Genomic DNA, 16721 nt, shown 5'->3' with positions numbered 1-16721 from the left:
GAAGACTGCGCCCGTGCTGGCAGTCGATACTGACCGCGGCTGGCCTCTATCAGCGTCGCAACATCCATTCCGCACGTGGTAAGAACACAAGAAAGAGACGCCGAAATGAAGCGAACGTACACTTGCCGACACTGCGCTCGAGTCTTCAAGCGCAGTGAGCATTGCGCAAGACACGAGAGGGTACATACCCAGGAGAAGCCGTTCGCGTGTGCCTATTGCGATCGCAAATATGCCAGAAAGTGCGTCCCTTACGTTGCATGGCCCAGAAACATCCGTCGTGGCCGTTGCAGACTAACGTATGCACAGAGACCTCGTCAAGCGCCACGAACGGACATTGCATGCCGACCAGTACAGGAAGGCGCATCCGGAAGAGTTTGGGTCGGGCAGTCGATTGTCAGACGGATCCGAATCACCACGCACCCCTCACCCGCTTCCCCCTTTGACCCCTCCAGATGACTACACTTTGAACCTCGAAACAACGTACACGCCTGTTGTCCATGTTCCCGGCGCTGGTCCAGGCCTCTCGTACGACCACCCTGCACCCTTCAGGTCATCGTCTGGCTCGCCGTCCAGCGACGGTGGGAGGCCGTTCCATCCAGGTGATGACGCAGTTACTTTTGACTTCCCCCCTATGAACGCGGAATTCCGGCAACCTCCAATGCCAGCTCCGCGTACTGTATTCTCATTACATGGTGATGCAGACTACTACCAAGAGCCGCCAGCGAAACGGCAACGGTTTGAAATCGACCCGCTCATCATGGCCACACCCGTGAACGCGGACATGCACGTAGTAGAAACGCCCGTTTCACAGCTCGGAGTCCAGACTTACGATGCTATTGATCCTAATTTAGAGGACGCACATTTCGTTCAACCGTCACTTCCACATGAGTCGCCAACCTGGGAAAACCTAGAAAATATTGACCTGTCTGCCGAATACCTGGCCCTGTTCGACATGGAGACCGAACAGGCCAACCGCACAGATACCAATTACCAAACCTCCACTCAAAGGCTACGGGTCCACTCCGAAGCCTGTGCAAACCTGCGGAATCTCCCTAACCTCCAGTTCAGCGAAGAGACGCACCGGCGAATATGCGAAGACATCCGTCTTCGGACCATGGGCCTGGGTCTCCCCGAAACCCTCCTCCCCACCTTCACCGACCTGCAGCAATTCTTCTCCGGCTACCTCGAAGGCTTCCACCGGCACTTCCCCATCATCCATCTGCACTCCTTCGACCCATACCAGGTCCCCAGTCCCCTAATAATGGCCATGTGCAGCATCGGCGCGCAGTACCGCCTCCGCAGAGAGAAGGCGAAGAATCTCTTCGTCCTAGCTGGCACCATGAGCTCGCACGCGCTTCACAATGGACTCCCCATTGTAAATGGTAATCCAGAACCTGCGCCGCTATGGGTCATGCAGACGCGCGTGCTGCTCTCGCTCTCTGGAATGTTCAGCGGCATGACCTCTGTTGTGCTACGTACGGTCGAGAACCTCGGACTCCATTCCATTGACTACCGCCTCAGGAAAGCGCTGCTCAAGCGGTCAAGCACAGAAGGCTTGGACTGGGATGAGTGGATCTATCGTGAGAGCAGCAAGCGCTTGCTTTTCGGTATGTACGTTGTGTCAAATCTGATTTCCACCACGTTCGGAGTCATGCCAGGGTTTTCGCACACGGACGATCTGGACTTTGAGGACCTGGACGAGGGGCGCTTCTGGAATGCCTCATCAGCGCAGGAGTGGTGGTATCTTCGGCGGTCTGCCCCAGATACGTCCCAGACACGCTCTACCGTCCGAGACATTTTGAGCCGCATTCTGCTCGATGAAGACCATGATGCGGGCGGCCCGCCTGAAGTATCTGTCCTGACGATGCTTCTCCTCATGCATGCAATGAACATTCATATAGAAGGTATACGCCAGGTCGTCGAGCTAAGCCCTGTGCACCTGCACGATACACTGATAAATCCGACCACATCCGCGCTCTCAGCGTGTGAGGACATCCTTGCCGCCGCCCGCCAGCGCAAAGACACCACAACGCCGTGGACCGAGGCAGAGGGCCCGCTGATGTTCAATTGCCAGGGCGTAGTTCACATGGCGCATGTGCGCCTGTTCCTCGACATGAGGGCTTTCAACAGACTTATGCTGATTAACGACAACCCCGACGAGATAGCCGCGGCCGCGTACTCTTTTGCTGAGGCGCCACTGCAGAGATGTGCGAGCTTGACGGATTTTATGAGGAAATCGTATGACAGACACCATGTGCTGGTGAAGCTGGGACACAGTCTCTTGCGGAAGACGGCGGCGCTTAGCTGGAGCTTGGAACACGCTGTAACGGACTGGGTCGGAAGTAAGTTTTCCGGATTCGTCTCCTAGCAATCAGTCTCCTAGCAATACTAATGAAATGTTAGTTCTTCTCGTCACCAAATGGATACACACTCTCGAAACCTCCCCTGCCAGCTCGCCGCTTGATGCAGACGAGAAAGAACTTCTACGCGGCTATAAGCATCTACTCGCCGAGACGGACTGTGAGTACAACGGCAGCTCCCTCGCCAGCGCGGTCGCTCACTTCCGCTCGACGATGCTTAATGACGTCTGGGTGTGGGGCGTGACGCCGAGAATGGCGCTGGTGCTGCAGCACCTGGCGTGCGTATATGAGGATAGACGTAGGGCGCTAAGAGGAATGAAAGCTGAGTATGCTGTGGATTAGATCTGTCTGCCGTTCGAGCAGAAGTTTCTTGCTTGTTTGCGTAGCGTAGAGCGGAGTGACTTGTCTTGGACTTCTAGATGTTTGTTTGAGCTCTGTACTGTAGACGTACACAGAAACTTGAAGCCTGTCGATTGACTTATATGGAGAAGGCTCAACGTGTCTTTCAGCTTCGGACATTCTTTAACTGAGTATGCCAGGCGTTCTCTTGACGGCTGTAAACGTGTAATACTATTTATTACCTTAAGATAAGCAAAGGGTACATTTGGCGCGCCCCTATCTCCCTAATATCATTGCAAGCATTGGGCGAAATCCAAATGAAAATCTGCGTATCTAGACTTTTGTATCAACACCTACATATACTTATCAAATCGTAATGCTCTTGTCCATCGACCGACACATAGAAAGGCTAATATAGTGGAGTGAAACCACTCGCTCGTATTTGTTGATAGTGCACCAGTATGAAGCCGAAGCAAAACAACCTTGAGCTGGGCCTTCGGGTGAAATGGCCTTTTTGGCTGTCTTCCTACATCTCGGGTGGATGTTTTTTTAGTGAAAAAATGGAACATTGGGAATTTCTTTCCAACTTTTGCACTACTTGGGGGAACCGGGTTAACAATGTTGATATGGCATAGCTCAAGGTCAGTATCCAACGAGTCGATCCGGGCAGGGTCTCTGCGGTGATTACAGGGGATTATCAGGAACGGCGCGTGTCTGTGGTCACTAGACAAGCCTGGGGGTTGGTGTGCACTTCTGGCAGGTATGGGAAGGCCATGCGAAGTGGGGAGGAAGTTCTGTTGAGACTTCCTCTTCCTTCTGCGTTGAAGTGTGTATTACAGCCGTAGCCCGCTGCCTTCATTCTACCACATGTTGAGGTTCATTCTATACACATTGCAACTCTCAGCTTTAAAGGTGTCTCAGTCTCCTTAAATCGCGCTAAACTCTCGCTTGATTTCGTTGTTATGTCCATTCCCAAATCGTAGCTTCGTTTCGGCTCGTCCTCCAGCCAGTCACTCTGACGGTACATCAGTCAATGGCACGTATTGCACACCGTACAGCTTCTTCTTCTCAATGGTTCCGTCCTCTTTCTTATTCACCACATATACATGCTGCATATGTCCCTCTTCTACCGGAATAAACATTCGTCCCGGAGCCTTCAGCTGCTCACTCAACTCCTTGTGATGCTCGGCCGCCGCAGCGCCGACATGGATCGCGTCATAGGGTGCCTCCTCGGCCCAGCCTTTCCTTCCGTCACCCTTTACGAACTTTACTTGTCCAGAATTCAGCATCGCCCGCCCGGCTTCTGACTTGACCATATTGCCCACCGCCATGTCAACGAGGGGTTGGATGTGGTCAATGCCGATAACAGTGCCGGATGGGCCGACGAGATTCGCGAGGACAGCAGTCAGGTAGCCGCTGCCGGAACCGATGTCTAAGACACGAGCGCCGGGTTGCAGGTGCGAGAGGAGAGATTCGCAGGCCGAGGCGTGCATGTGCGGGGCGGATATTGTGGCGCGGTGGCCGATGGGTTGAGGGGAGTCTTCGTAGGCGTGGGTGGGGGCGTAGTGGGCGCGGTCGACCTGTATGAATTAGTATGTCTGTGCAAGCTATCAGGTAATATGAGGATTACCTTCATCATAGCTTCCTTGACACGCGCCGATTCGATAAGGCCGTTGCGCGCCAGATTCGCTATCAGGCCTTCATTGGTGGTGCCGGAGCTTCGCCACGCCATCCCGATGCTACGAATCTGAGTACCGCCTGCTGAGCGGAGGACGTTCTTCAAGAAAGGCAGCTTGACAAGACAGAGCACCGCCGCGATAAGAAGCTTCGAAGGTAGGTGTATAACGGCCAAAGCGAAGTGGGTTTTGAGTCTACACGTGCTTAGGAGCGAAACATCAAGCAAGCAGAGACCATAAGTGTAAGGACAGTAAGGGGAGAAGTGATCCTTGATAGAGGAGCGGAGCAATCAACGTCATAATAACAAAGAGGTCACCTCACCCGTCTCCATAAGGCTGGAATCCGGGGTAGCTCTTGCCCCACCCGCCTCGCCTCGCCTCGCCCCTGCCGCCAGGGTCAGACGAAAACAAACACCGAATCGCTAAACCACCTTTCCACGACACCATGGACAACCTGACGCCGCAAGACCTCTTCTCGCCTTCCAAAGCTCGACAGCAGCGTGCACAGGCGGCCGATTGGGCACACATCGACTCATGGCTGTCGTACAAATACGCAGGCCGCACCGTCCCCACCTTTGAGCGCAACGAGGAGACAATGAAGGTGCTCAGGGAGCTGTCATTGGCAAATGAACGCGCAGATGAGGAGCGGATGATCATGGAGAAGGTGGAGCGGGAGGCGTTGAAGGAGTTGAAGGCGGATGAGGTATGAGAGGTTCGCCTCTGCCTTTTGCCAGTTGATGTCCAGACGTTGATATGCGCAGGCCTCTCGCAACCAAGAAGACGTAAAGATAGTTGAGGCCACGAAAGCACACCTTACGCCTGAAGGCTCAGAGTCCTTGCGTGCTCTCGCATCGACCGCGGTCGCCCTCGATACGACAAGCGCGAACTCAGAGACGCTTGCATATGCGCTCATTGCGCACACATCCACATCGCAGACCCTCTCGACCAGCATTACACATATACAAACTTTACAGAGATACCTCGAAAAACAGCACACCCTCCTCCGCGTCCAGCTCAAGGAACTGCAATCTAATCCTGCCTTCTCCGCCCCTCCGTCGCTGCAGCGCCAAACCACTGAGCAAGCACGCCAGACGAAACACGTGCGAGCCAAGATACGAGAATACGAGGATAGGCTGTTGTCACTGGAGCATCATCAAGCAAAGGGTGCGGCTACGCCAGCTTCGAAAGGCGTCAGCTCGGCAGAAGCGATTGCGGATATGCTGGAGCAGCAGACATCTTTGAATGCGTTGAGGCAAAGGGTTGAAGGATTGGAGAGGGAAGTAGACGAATTTGCTGGCTTGCCGGCAGATCGGGAGGTTGCGAGGAAAGAGGTGGGCAAGCTGGAGATCAACCTGGACAACGTGAGGAGAAGACGAGATGCGCTATTCGAAGGACTGGTCAGTTGAGCTCGCAAATCAGAACAAGAAAAATTGAGTCGATGCTCGTATCGCGATCTATAGACTGCAAAATTCGGTCCGAGCTCAATTACCACCTGCCTGCGAACCGCCTATGGCATGCGATGTCTTGTTGAACAGAAACTTCCATATTGAAAGCATCAGTCCGAGCCCCTGCTCACCGAAATAAGCACTGTGGATTGCTCATCAGTACAGCACGCTATCGGCGCACGCTGAACAGCAAGCATACTCAGCCTTCGGTTATCCTTTCCTGGGTTTTAGACTTGGTTTCATAATCGCGAACAGACTAGGATCCAGCCTAGCTCGAGGCGAAAGACAAAGTTTCAAGATCGGCTGCTTGTCTCTCTGTAGGTGTCGAAAAGTTATTTTGAGCATTTATGACGTTTCCAAACCAGCGAATGCTCGGCAGAATATTCGGTGTGCCTATATTGAACCTACTGCGGATAATGTCACCACCAAGAACTTTACGCGTTGAGTAGTTACCACGATGCTGGACTCATATTTGGAACGATCTAGTGCCTCAAAGACAACCTTTCAACATTGCCCTTATCGACCACTCGATCCGGGTCAACTTACGCTCCTCACCATTGACGCTACCCAAAGCTCGGATAGACATAGTGTACATCCACATTGCGTACTTGTTAAGTTAGTCCTGATATTAGGAGATCGTATGCCTATGTGATTTCCGTCGAGAGTTTGCAGCCAACCCTCTCTCAAGTCAGGATCCAGCCTGCGAATACCAGCATAAGACAAAGGCAGAAACAGATTCATCCCATCCACACACCCCGGCTCTATCTTTTCTGATTTGATTAGGCCTCGAGCCGGTGCACTGTCAGCGAGTACTAACAGAGTGCTTTCACCCAACTACACTACGCTCTTTATGTGTTAGTCGGAAGTCAAATATCTTTCAAAATAACAAGTTTAAATGGCAGTATATACTGTGTATCGAGATACTCTATCTATATACTGGATTGAGGGAGTGTGTGTGGTGGGTGTGGTGATGAGACGTCGTGAGGTGAAAGGGGAGAGGCAAACAAAGTGCCGATGGATGGGAAAGGCGCGACCTGACCCTTTTCGGACTTTGAACGATAGGTTCTTAACGCGGAAGAATGATGCGCGTATCAATGGCTTGAAAGTCCGACTCGCTGCCTTCAATGCTCATATGAAAGTACCATGACATTCGTCTATGGCCTCCCAGCCGGCTCAAAAGGTTGCAACAACGTCTACTACTGGCTTTTTTCAGCTGCAACTACCTAGCTAAAGGATACACAATCGCTGCCACGGCAACAACAATCGGCAGCCCAACAGGCCCACCAATAGGCCTTGTGTACCACTTCTGATACACGCCCAGAATGGCCCCCACCCAACCCACGGCAAAGGTGAAGAACGCCGCATAACCCTGTAGTGGGAGGGCTTCCCGATTACAAACCTCCCGAATATAAACCTCCCAAACAAAGTTTCCCTTTCTGAACAAGTACTCGTCTTGCACTAGAGTATATTTTAGCATCAGGTTACGCATGCATAAGGTCACGTGGCAAGTTTTTTGAAACTCAAAGTGGGGGGAATGGATCTTGTTTCGTTCCGTGGCGGCGTAGAAAGGGCCAACTGTGGCCGTCACAAATGATCTCACTCCCTTGGAAACTCCTATACATACACCTCCAATTCTCCTCAGTCGTCGGGGCGCTGTGTCTGTACGAGGGTTCTGGTACTCTCAAGGTGGACTTTGGTGGGCCACAACTCATCCGCCAGTGCCTAAGTCGGGCACAACGATGACATGTGCTGGGCAGACTTCGTTTACTGTAGATGTCTAGGCCACCTGAATGCGCACTCAATATGCGAGACGATGGTGCAATGTGCCACTCATGAGGAGAAGGTATGTCCATCAAACGTGCCACAGGAGGAAACACGATACTCGATGCTACAACATGATCAAAATGTCTTCCTACCAAGTCTAGCTGGGGTAGTAAACCTAATCATACCCCTTTACCTATTGATATCGATCTCACTGACCAACTCCTCACCCAGCCTCTTCATCTCATTGTACGCGGCCTCCTTATTGACCATGATATCCACACCCTTGTCCTCCCTCCTCTCCCCCACCTTCCTTTTCACTGGCACGCTGTTCCACCCAGGCTTGACTTTGAACGTACGCTGAGCAGTCACAGCCGGGTTCCACAGGCCTGCTACATTTGACATATCCTCATTATCCCAGAACCACAATATAGCATCCCCATAGATACTCTGGACGTCTTCAGCGAATAGACGCGCAAGCTGCGTAGAATTATTTTGAGAAATCACCTGCTGGATCTCGATGTTCTTGAACTTCGGTTCATCGTGACGCTTCTTCCTGCGAGCGTGGGAGTATTTCGATGCAATATGGATAACGAAGTCAAAGTCCTGCAGCTGGGGTACGAAAAACGACTCTCCAGTAACATGCGCTGCCCTAGGCTCACCATTTACAGCAGAGGTATCCTCGGAAGCTCTAATGGCAGCCGTGGCAGCCTTGGCGAGCGCCGTCATCCGCGCAGCAACCACTTTCTCAGGTTTGCCTCTGTCCGTCCACGTGTTTCCATCCGTGTCAAGGTTCGTGGCTGCAAAGAGCACTACGCGGTTCATGGCTGGGTCGATACGTCGCCACGCCTCGAAACGCATTTGGATCTTCTCAAGATCTTCTGCTTTCATGCGACCAGTACCTGCGGTTGAGTCGGCTGAATCATCTGAAGCGTTTGATGAGAAATCGACGATAAGGGGGGGGTGTGGCGCCAGTCCCAGCGGCTAATCCAAGCCAGCGTCCGTAAGAAGCCGGTCGTGGCACATGAAGGTACGGGCCAGGGGGTGCGGTTGCAGAAACGTGCGAATAACTAGAAGCTCGATGAGTTCTGGAGCAACGTGAGGTGATAGAAGATGCGAGTCGAACCATCGCTTTGTCAATCGTATAGCCGGCGAAAGCGCCGTGTGGCGTGTACACAGGTTCTGAACCGTTTGCGTATGGGATAGCACGCGCAGGAAGTCTCGGCTGTATAGCGCAAGCGCTAGAGCAGCGGACTCACGCGATTGCGCATCCAACGTCTTGTCCTTTAATTGTCGTTCTAGCAATGTAGCTTCACGATCATGATGAATACGAAGCCGAAATGCGTAGTCTGGCACGCCGTGCTTTCCTGTTTTGAGGGTAATATCAAGGAAAGCCTGGTTCTGCGATGGCTGTGATGGATTCTCCAACCCAACCTGAGCCTTGTAGGTTTTGTGGCTAGCAGACAACAGTTCGGAAAGTTTGAGGAGGAACGCGATCTTCGTTCTTTGGATGGCGCACAGGTCGTCAGGCCACCGTGCGGAGGCTTCAAGTTGCAGTACGATAGATGCCGGTGTGGACTGTTGGGCATCGACCGAAGTGTAGCGCAGCTGCGCATCAGCACCCCGGATATGTCGAACAGAAAGTGGTAATTCCTCCAGCTCGCGGATATCCTTTTCAAGTTGCGTAAAAGCTGCCATAATCGGTGCGAATGCTGTGACGCCTGACTGCCCTTGTAAACGACCAGATGAGATTACTCCAGCAAAAGAGTCATAGGTGAAGTGTGCGTTTTCGCGAATACCGTCGTTGACGTGCTTGGCGAGGATGTAAAGGACGATGTGCTCGAGGACGGACACAGATGCATCTTTTGTTGACCAGACCACGCTCTCGAGGATGCTACCGTCTCTGAAGCGTCTGAGCTCAGACTTATCGCCCCAGAACTTGCGGAAAGATGCAGCTTCTTGTTTGTTTTCCGCTGATGGTCCATGATCAACCGTTCGATTAGCGTTGGCTGGATCGGTCGCGATGTTGATTAGAAGGCGGTCTCGTGCGTCGTCACTGGGTCTGCTCGTAGTGACCGACCAGGTAGAATGAGCGCGAAGTGACAAGTCCAGAGCCGTCACTCTGTCGGTAAGTGCTCGAATTAGGGTAGTATAGATTTTCTGGCAAGTGCCGGCCAGTTGATCCTCGTAACTTTTCTGGGTTGGATCAAGCCCAAGTGCGCCTATGGGCAGTTCCAGGGTTGCGTCGTACCGGTAACGTTTTAGATCCGTGCGTAAAATGAAGATAGAATCGAATTGGTCGAATAATACATCTCCCAATGTATCAACAGAGATCTTAGCCTCGAGGTGCAATTGCGCGTAAGACCATGTTGTCATCTTGAACAGTATATTCAAGCCCCGTGGACCATCGAAGAATATCGGAGCTAGTCCGCTTTTTGGGAAAGCAACGTCGCGTGCCTGGAGTGAAAACGCTTTCTTTGAGAGGTCGTGCCGGGCTAAAAACTGAAGGGTACCTTTGAACAGCTGATAGCTACTGTAGCCACTAGAAAGAGGAGGCGCGCCAGCTCCAGGATTCGGCTGCATTAGAAGAGCCATAAGTGCTGCCCACTCGAAGTTACCGAAGCCTCCCTTGCGAAGTCCACTACCGAATCCGCGCTGCTTCAGCCAGATTCTGCCCAAGATGCATGCATCTTGAAACGCATCACAGTTCGCAGCGCTGGAATGGAGTAGTTTGAGATAAGGAGTGACGGTCACTTCGGATCGAAGGGTGCTGTTGTAGAATGGAGTCGAAGTGAGGGGCTTATTGTCGCTTTCTATGTCATCGCCTTTGGGCCGTATACAGTTTGCCTTTGGAAGCAGTTTCGCATCCGGGAAAATGCCTTCAGGCATTGCTAGGAGGATGTCAATGCGGCACTTCGAATTTGAAAAGTCATCGCCATCGCCGTTGCCGTTCGGTCGAACGACAAGTATAGGCTGCAGCTGATTCCCGTTTAAGCAATCAAACGACAACTTGAATTTGTGCTCCTTCGACTTCTTTATGCCAGCTGCCAAACATGCCAGGTAGAATGCGCGCTTGTAGAAATATCGGTAGTTCAAGTAGTCCTTTTCCTGGAAGATAGCCTTCGGCATTGTCACGACAAGGTCGATACCTATGCCCTCTTCCGACCGGGTCGCAGTCTTCAGTGGGTAGCTGCCGGTAGCATTTATGCTTGCAGGGCGCTCATATCGAAATTTGTATTTTACATCGGTCGGCGGAGGCGGGCTTGGGAACGGGATCGCTACACCGGATGCTTTAAGACTCGTCTCTGCTCCAGCGAGCTACACATTGTTAGAGAATTTTCCACAGTTTTAGCTTATTTGGCAGCGTACCAATTGTGGTTCCCGGCTCGGAAGTTGCTCGATAATGATTTTCAGCGTCCGCATGGCATTCTCCGCTGATGCTTCCTTCTTGCTGTACTTCAGCTTCACCTGATCCAGAAGTTCGTCGACTTGTAGCTTGAACACATTCGACTTGAATGTCTCCGCTGTATAAGTTCCGTCTTGCAGTTGCGCATCTGAATGTCTGTGCGGTTTCGCTTTTCCCCCATCCTGTGCATTCGTTGCAACTCTCTGCTGCTTTGTTACAGTCTCAATCGCCACCTCTTCTTCCTCTTCAATATCCTCGTCTTCGTCATCTTCCTCAAGGGAAGCCTCGGTTGAGCTCCCGTTATCACTGACAAGCTCCAGATCATCCATCGAGCCATCGTTTACGTCGCGCTCATCATTGTCGCTCGGAAATGCGCCGTCAACATGGTTGTCCGCGGCGCTCCCGTCGGGTTCGCTACTCTCGTCCTCGTGCTTCAGCTTCCTGCGCTTTGTTGCCGGCGCCATGGTGGATTGTTTCGCGTCTGATTTCGCGAACCCAAAAAAATTCGGGCGGATGCTGTGGCGCATGGGTGCTTAGTGCCAGGTGCCTGCCGCGGGTGCCTTGTGCCTTCCCTATCGATAACACAATAAAAAGTTTGGGGAGGAACTACCGACGCCCGACGTCGGAGAACCAGACTAGTGACTCGGTCTAGCAAACTGACATTGCCTCATCGCCGGCCAGCGAACAGTGATAAACTTATATAGACAGTGACTGTCACCTTCTGATCTACATTGCTGGAGCCACACTTGCCTCGAAAATGCCCCATTCAACGCCCGCCGTGAACGATGTTGAAGTGGGGGAGTCGCTGCCTCCCCAGACGCCGCACGTGAGTCACTGATTCACGACTTCATATCGTTCTTTTGTTACTAATAGATACAGGCTGTGAGCGTTTCGTTACCGACCTGGAGGGCGAACGTAGGATACGAAGAAGGAGAAGAATGGGTTGTCAGCAAGATGGTAACCGGATATCCACGGTTCGTTACGTCTTGTCTTAGCTCCTCTTGCTACCTTTGTATGCAGTGTTTCTAATAATGCTAGGTTCTTCGTCCACAAAATCATACAAAGGTTTGCCGCCAAGGTTGCTGCCAAATATGGACAGCCAGACGATCAAGCAATGCTTTTCCCAACGTCGGCAATTGCAGGAAGATGTCGGGACTTTTTCCTGCGCCAGGCTCCGGAACTGGACGCTCAGCAATTACAGGTTATAGATCTCGTACCAACTTCCGAGAAGGCACGCTCTGAGGAGTTCTCTGTAATTTCGCCGAGAGTCTCGGCAGTGCTTTTTCCTGGATTTCATTTTAAGGTTGCGAAAACCTTTTGGCAGCATTCAGGAGAGGGTGTGTCGAGTCGGCGTGCTGAATACTGCGAAAGCCTATATGATGAAGGTCTTTTAGTAGACTCTAAGGAAACCGAAGACGTACCGAAAGTGTGCAAAGGACCTCGGAGATACAGGCAGAAGACCTCTATCGACCTCACCGGCTCTAATGGCCACTCAATTGGAAGTGAGAAGAACGATTCCATACAATTCGTCGAGCAAAGGTTCGGGCGCAACCTTGATATCTCACAGACCAAGAACGCAAAGCTGGCCGTACGAAGACGCATAGCTGGGTCATTGACTGCAGACGTTGGACTAGACAAGGCCTTGTCCGTAGAGAAGGATGCTGACAGGACTCGCGATGTTCCTGATTTCTCTGAAGATGACGTCTACCTCTATCCATGTGGCATGAGCTCTATATTCAATGCTCACAGAATCATGATGTCGACAAGGACGCCGCTGAAGAGTATTGTTTACGGGTATGGCACTTATTCCACTTTAAGAGTAAATTGACGTTGATCGCTTTAGATTCCCATACATCGACACCTTGAAGATCGTGGAGAAATTCGGTCCGGGATGCCACTTTTGCGGGTTTGGGTCATCAGAAGAGTTAGATGACCTAGAAAGGCGACTAGAAGGTGGTGAGCGCTTTCTGGCGCTATTCACGGAGTTCCTTGGAAATCCTCTGCTGCGTTCCCCCGACCTTGAGCGCATTCGCTATCTTGCCGACAAATACGATTTCTACGTCGTAGTCGATGAAACGATTGGGAACTTCCTAAATGTTAACGTGCTACCTCTTGCGGATATAGTCGTCAGCAGTTTGACGAAGGTATTCAGTGGCGACAGCAATGTCATGGGTGGAGGGCAAGTGCATCCATATGTTGACAATGCTAAATCTAATCTGCTGTCAGTCTTGTTTTAAACCCCAAGTCAAAGAATTACAAAGTTCTCAAACGCGCTTGGGACGCAGACTACGAAGACAATCACTGGGCAGAGGACAGCATCTTCCTTGAGCGCAACAGCCGGGACTTCGTATCGCGTATCGAGCGCATTAATGCCAACGCCGGAGCAATTGCCGAAGTATTGAAGCCGCATCCAAGAGGTAACTTACAGCAGTATAAACGCCAGCTCCATTGGTCATGACTGACTTTGCTGCAGTGAAGAAGGTGTATTACCCCAAGTACAGCGACACTCGTCAAAACTACGAGAGATGCAGAAATCCCAATGGTGGCTACGGCGGCCTCTTATCTGCGACATTCCACACCAAGCAGGACGCAGCCAAGTTCTTCGACAACCTCGACACCGTGAAAGGGCCCAGTCTAGGCACGAACTTTACGCTCAGGTACAATCGTTCATTCACCTCACCGACATCGCGCTCAGCTGACCCCACAACAGCTCCCCATACGTAATTCTAGCGCACTACCACGAACTCGACTGGGTAAGTCTTCTCTCTATGATTGCTATATCATCCCTGACTGTCCTTCTAACGCACGAATCTAGGCAGCATCATGGGGCGTAGAGGCAGATCTTGTGCGTTTCAGCGTTGGCCTAGAAGAAACGAGCACATTGGTCGGCACGTTCCAGCGGGCTCTCGAAGCCATCACAGACACCACTGCTTAAAACCGATTCCAGCATCGCTCGCACGTATTAGCGAGTCTCGCAAAGTATTTTAGCGTACACTAGTCCGAATAAATACCTGAACCTATAATGTCTGGGGCTGTGCCTCATCTTGGAGTCCTTCAACCCATGTATGTATGTGATTGTCTTACATCAGAACGATGGATTCCCGGATTCGTGTTCGCAAAGCCTAACCTCCGATCTACAGCAGAACGTGAGCAGGTCTGGTGGTTGGTGCCAAGGCGCTCGACAGCCAAGCCACATTGCAGTGCGCGTCGGCGGCTTCCTTCATGCGTACGGCCGCGATGATCAGTGCCTTTGTTCCTCCGTTTACTCGACCGCCTGCTGTTCTGGTGTCCATGCATAGCTGTGGCTGGCTGATCAAGCGTTTCTTAAGGTGGACCCGTTGATCTTGGAGAAGATTGATCTCGGGTGGGAACAGGTTCCGCTGTTGGAGAAGTGGTTATCTTCCCTCGTTAGGAATGTTTCAGTTCGGCCCTTGCGCTAGGCGATGGTGCAGGTCGACTACGTTTGCTACTTCTTTGATGGTGCATGAATTTTGGCGTAATACATCGGAGCTTTTCTGTAACTGGATTTGTTACTGTGGAACAAGTGGAATTTCCGATCGAACGGACAAGATTTAGACGAACGGGGAGTTTGCGAGTTCGTGATCTATTTTTGGAATTGCATGAACGCATAGTTCCGTCTCGTTTTTTCCGTGTGAAGTAGGGTCCATAGATGGTACAATCGTTGGGTGCCTAGGATGGTGCATACAAACAGGCTGAAAGCTGGGAGGATACATGCAAAATGTGTATTACTGCTTTGGGATAGACTTTACGAATGCGAGGTGATGAGTCGAAGCTGGCTCTGCTTCTGATGCTGAGAGTGGTGGCGCGTACATGCTTGCTGGACGACTTCATAGACAAGTAATTTACCATAACACCACGTAAAAACCGCCTTGCATAGCGTTAGGTTATTTAGGGTGTCTCTTCATGATATAGAAGATCGCGCCGTGTTCCTTGAAGTCAGGTAGATTTGCACGGCTACAAGCTTCCGGTACTTCCACCGTGGCATTCCGCGCATATCGAGACAGCCAAAGCGGCAATCAGCAGTCATGCAAGCATATCCCTGCCTTGAGCAGACTGCTCACTTACTGACGAAGTACGGCCGTAACAGCGGTCAACGACTCATTCACCATCTGTTCACTATCAAGCTGCACTTGTGCCAACGTACGGCCGAGCAAGTATGTTGGGATCAGCCCAGCATTGAGCGATACTGTATTGGATGAGAAATCAGTGGAGCTCCATTCACATTACAGATGGCACGTTAACGAGGCGTTATGTCCACGAGTCATGGATGGTCTCATACCGTCTTTAACAATGACATGTCCATGGAATACTGAGAGATTTTCGAAGGAATATACCGGAAAGGCGTTAGTAGCGATGCTGCTCCAACAGCAACGCTTGTCGTGCCGTGCGCGGCAGAGCTAAGTGAGGGGCCAGATGGGCCGGCCCCGTGCAGGACTGCTTCGTGCGTTTTAAAACAGTCCACACATCGCCATGCTAATCCTTCCCCGTGGGTAAAGTTTGAACGCCGACTTCTTCTCCAACCAGTCCATGGCAGTGGTGCGTGACTAACCGCCTTGGAAGTAGCTAAGAGGCTCGGGCCATAGATGCTCGACGCCCGCGCGGGCTGGGATGGAATCCTTTGGACTGGTCGTAATTTGTACTTCGGGACAGCAAGACGTGTGAAGACAAGAAGGGTAGGCCATGCTAGCGTTCAGGGGCGATTTCCGCTACTTGTCGGTCGCTCCAAACCGCCGGGTGGAGGGATCCGAGAAAGGGTCACCTGCATACCAGAGCATGGTGAAGTGCCCGAGCGTACTACATGGCCAATTGTTAAGCGCTGGATAAATGAACATTATGTAGCTGCATGTAGGTGATACGCCGAGCACCGCTGTCAACGGAGTTGCTGAGAATGGCCACGTTGTCTGCTCCCATGTCCATGGACGCCATCATGCCATAGAGAGTGGTTGGACCTGAACGTTAGATTGGGTAGTCGATGTGGCGCCATCGTGGTGCAATCACCGTACGGTATCAAAAGCTTCGCTATACGGGCTATTTCAGCGCACTGATGAGCCACAGTTCGACTGCGAGGTCTCAGACCTCATGTAAGAAAAACCCAGATATCCCTGTTTCACTTTATGCAAATTCCCCCGCGAACTGATATGTTGAGGACGAATCATCTCCGCCATGCTGTCTTTTCGCACTCTTGTCCTGGTAGCAATAGGTGTTGGGCATAGTTTGCGGCCACCTCTATCCACGATGTAATTATCACTATGTTTGGCTTGTATTGCGATTAGAACATTACCGAGCATTCCAGCCATACCCGGGCGGGCTATAATAGCAGAGGAACAATCTCGCTTGCTTCGACGCAACGCAAAGCCAAGCGCCATCTTTCTTCTGGCTTCCTAACAACGGTCCTAGCCTAACGGTCGCATGTCAGGCCCCCCGCACCCAGGACACAAGTGGTCCAAACACACATAGTTTTGGGGTCAACAAGTGGGTGTAGGAAACAAACGAACGAGTGCATGGCATTGGTTGGATTGATGCGGGCGGAGTGCGCACTGTGCACTGCCGCAAGCAGAAGTATCCCGCGCGTGTCGCAACCTATCTCCTGAGCAAGCCGTCAGTGACTGCGCCTCTTGTCGACGATAATCATGCCATGGTACGGATGCCACCGTCAGGACTTCTAATACGGGATCGACCCAGGATCACGAAACTTCCGATGCCATCATGGGGA

At 51.8% G+C, this 16721-nt stretch overlaps 6 protein-coding genes across 6 annotated transcripts; 3 read left to right on the top strand and 3 right to left on the bottom strand.

Moving 5' to 3' along the window:
• Positions 1 to 229: 229 nt before the first annotated feature.
• N0V89_009601 (uncharacterized protein) lies at positions 230 to 2702 on the top strand (the record flags this gene model as incomplete). The annotated part of the gene is made up of 3 exons (XM_056218352.1): positions 230 to 252; positions 307 to 2342; positions 2404 to 2702. The coding sequence occupies 3 exons, from the start codon at positions 230 to 232 to the stop codon at positions 2700 to 2702; spliced, it is 2358 nt and encodes a 785-aa protein (XP_056067617.1).
• A 1007-nt stretch (positions 2703 to 3709) lies between these two features.
• On the bottom strand, positions 3710 to 4431 carry N0V89_009600 (uncharacterized protein; the record flags this gene model as incomplete). The annotated part of the gene is made up of 2 exons (XM_056218351.1): positions 3710 to 4279; positions 4330 to 4431. 2 exons carry the CDS (start codon positions 4429 to 4431, stop codon positions 3710 to 3712), a joined length of 672 nt encoding a protein of 223 aa, XP_056067616.1.
• Positions 4432 to 4820: 389 nt separating this feature from the next.
• N0V89_009599 (uncharacterized protein) lies at positions 4821 to 5781 on the top strand (the record flags this gene model as incomplete). The annotated part of the gene is made up of 2 exons (XM_056218350.1): positions 4821 to 5078; positions 5137 to 5781. The coding sequence occupies 2 exons, from the start codon at positions 4821 to 4823 to the stop codon at positions 5779 to 5781; spliced, it is 903 nt and encodes a 300-aa protein (XP_056067615.1).
• A 1992-nt stretch (positions 5782 to 7773) lies between these two features.
• On the bottom strand, positions 7774 to 8406 carry UTP22_2 (U3 snoRNP protein; the record flags this gene model as incomplete). The annotated part of the gene is made up of 1 exon (XM_056218349.1): positions 7774 to 8406. One exon carries the CDS (start codon positions 8404 to 8406, stop codon positions 7774 to 7776), a length of 633 nt encoding a protein of 210 aa, XP_056067614.1.
• Positions 8407 to 8565: 159 nt separating this feature from the next.
• UTP22_1 (U3 snoRNP protein) lies at positions 8566 to 11451 on the bottom strand (the record flags this gene model as incomplete). The annotated part of the gene is made up of 2 exons (XM_056218348.1): positions 8566 to 10899; positions 10951 to 11451. The coding sequence occupies 2 exons, from the start codon at positions 11449 to 11451 to the stop codon at positions 8566 to 8568; spliced, it is 2835 nt and encodes a 944-aa protein (XP_056067613.1).
• A 293-nt stretch (positions 11452 to 11744) lies between these two features.
• On the top strand, positions 11745 to 13922 carry STR2 (Cystathionine gamma-synthase; the record flags this gene model as incomplete). The annotated part of the gene is made up of 8 exons (XM_056218347.1): positions 11745 to 11813; positions 11867 to 11961; positions 12026 to 12781; positions 12831 to 13170; positions 13233 to 13404; positions 13461 to 13644; positions 13698 to 13740; positions 13803 to 13922. 8 exons carry the CDS (start codon positions 11745 to 11747, stop codon positions 13920 to 13922), a joined length of 1779 nt encoding a protein of 592 aa, XP_056067612.1.
• Between the last annotated feature and the right edge of the window lie 2799 nt (positions 13923 to 16721).

This window comes from Didymosphaeria variabile (genome assembly GCF_027946475.1).
Source record: "Didymosphaeria variabile strain IMI 356815 chromosome Unknown scaffold_7, whole genome shotgun sequence".
NCBI classification, from domain to species: domain Eukaryota; kingdom Fungi; phylum Ascomycota; class Dothideomycetes; order Pleosporales; family Didymosphaeriaceae; genus Didymosphaeria; species Didymosphaeria variabile.
Note: the sequence above shows the minus strand (reverse complement) of the source record. Positions and strands in the feature narration are given on the sequence as shown.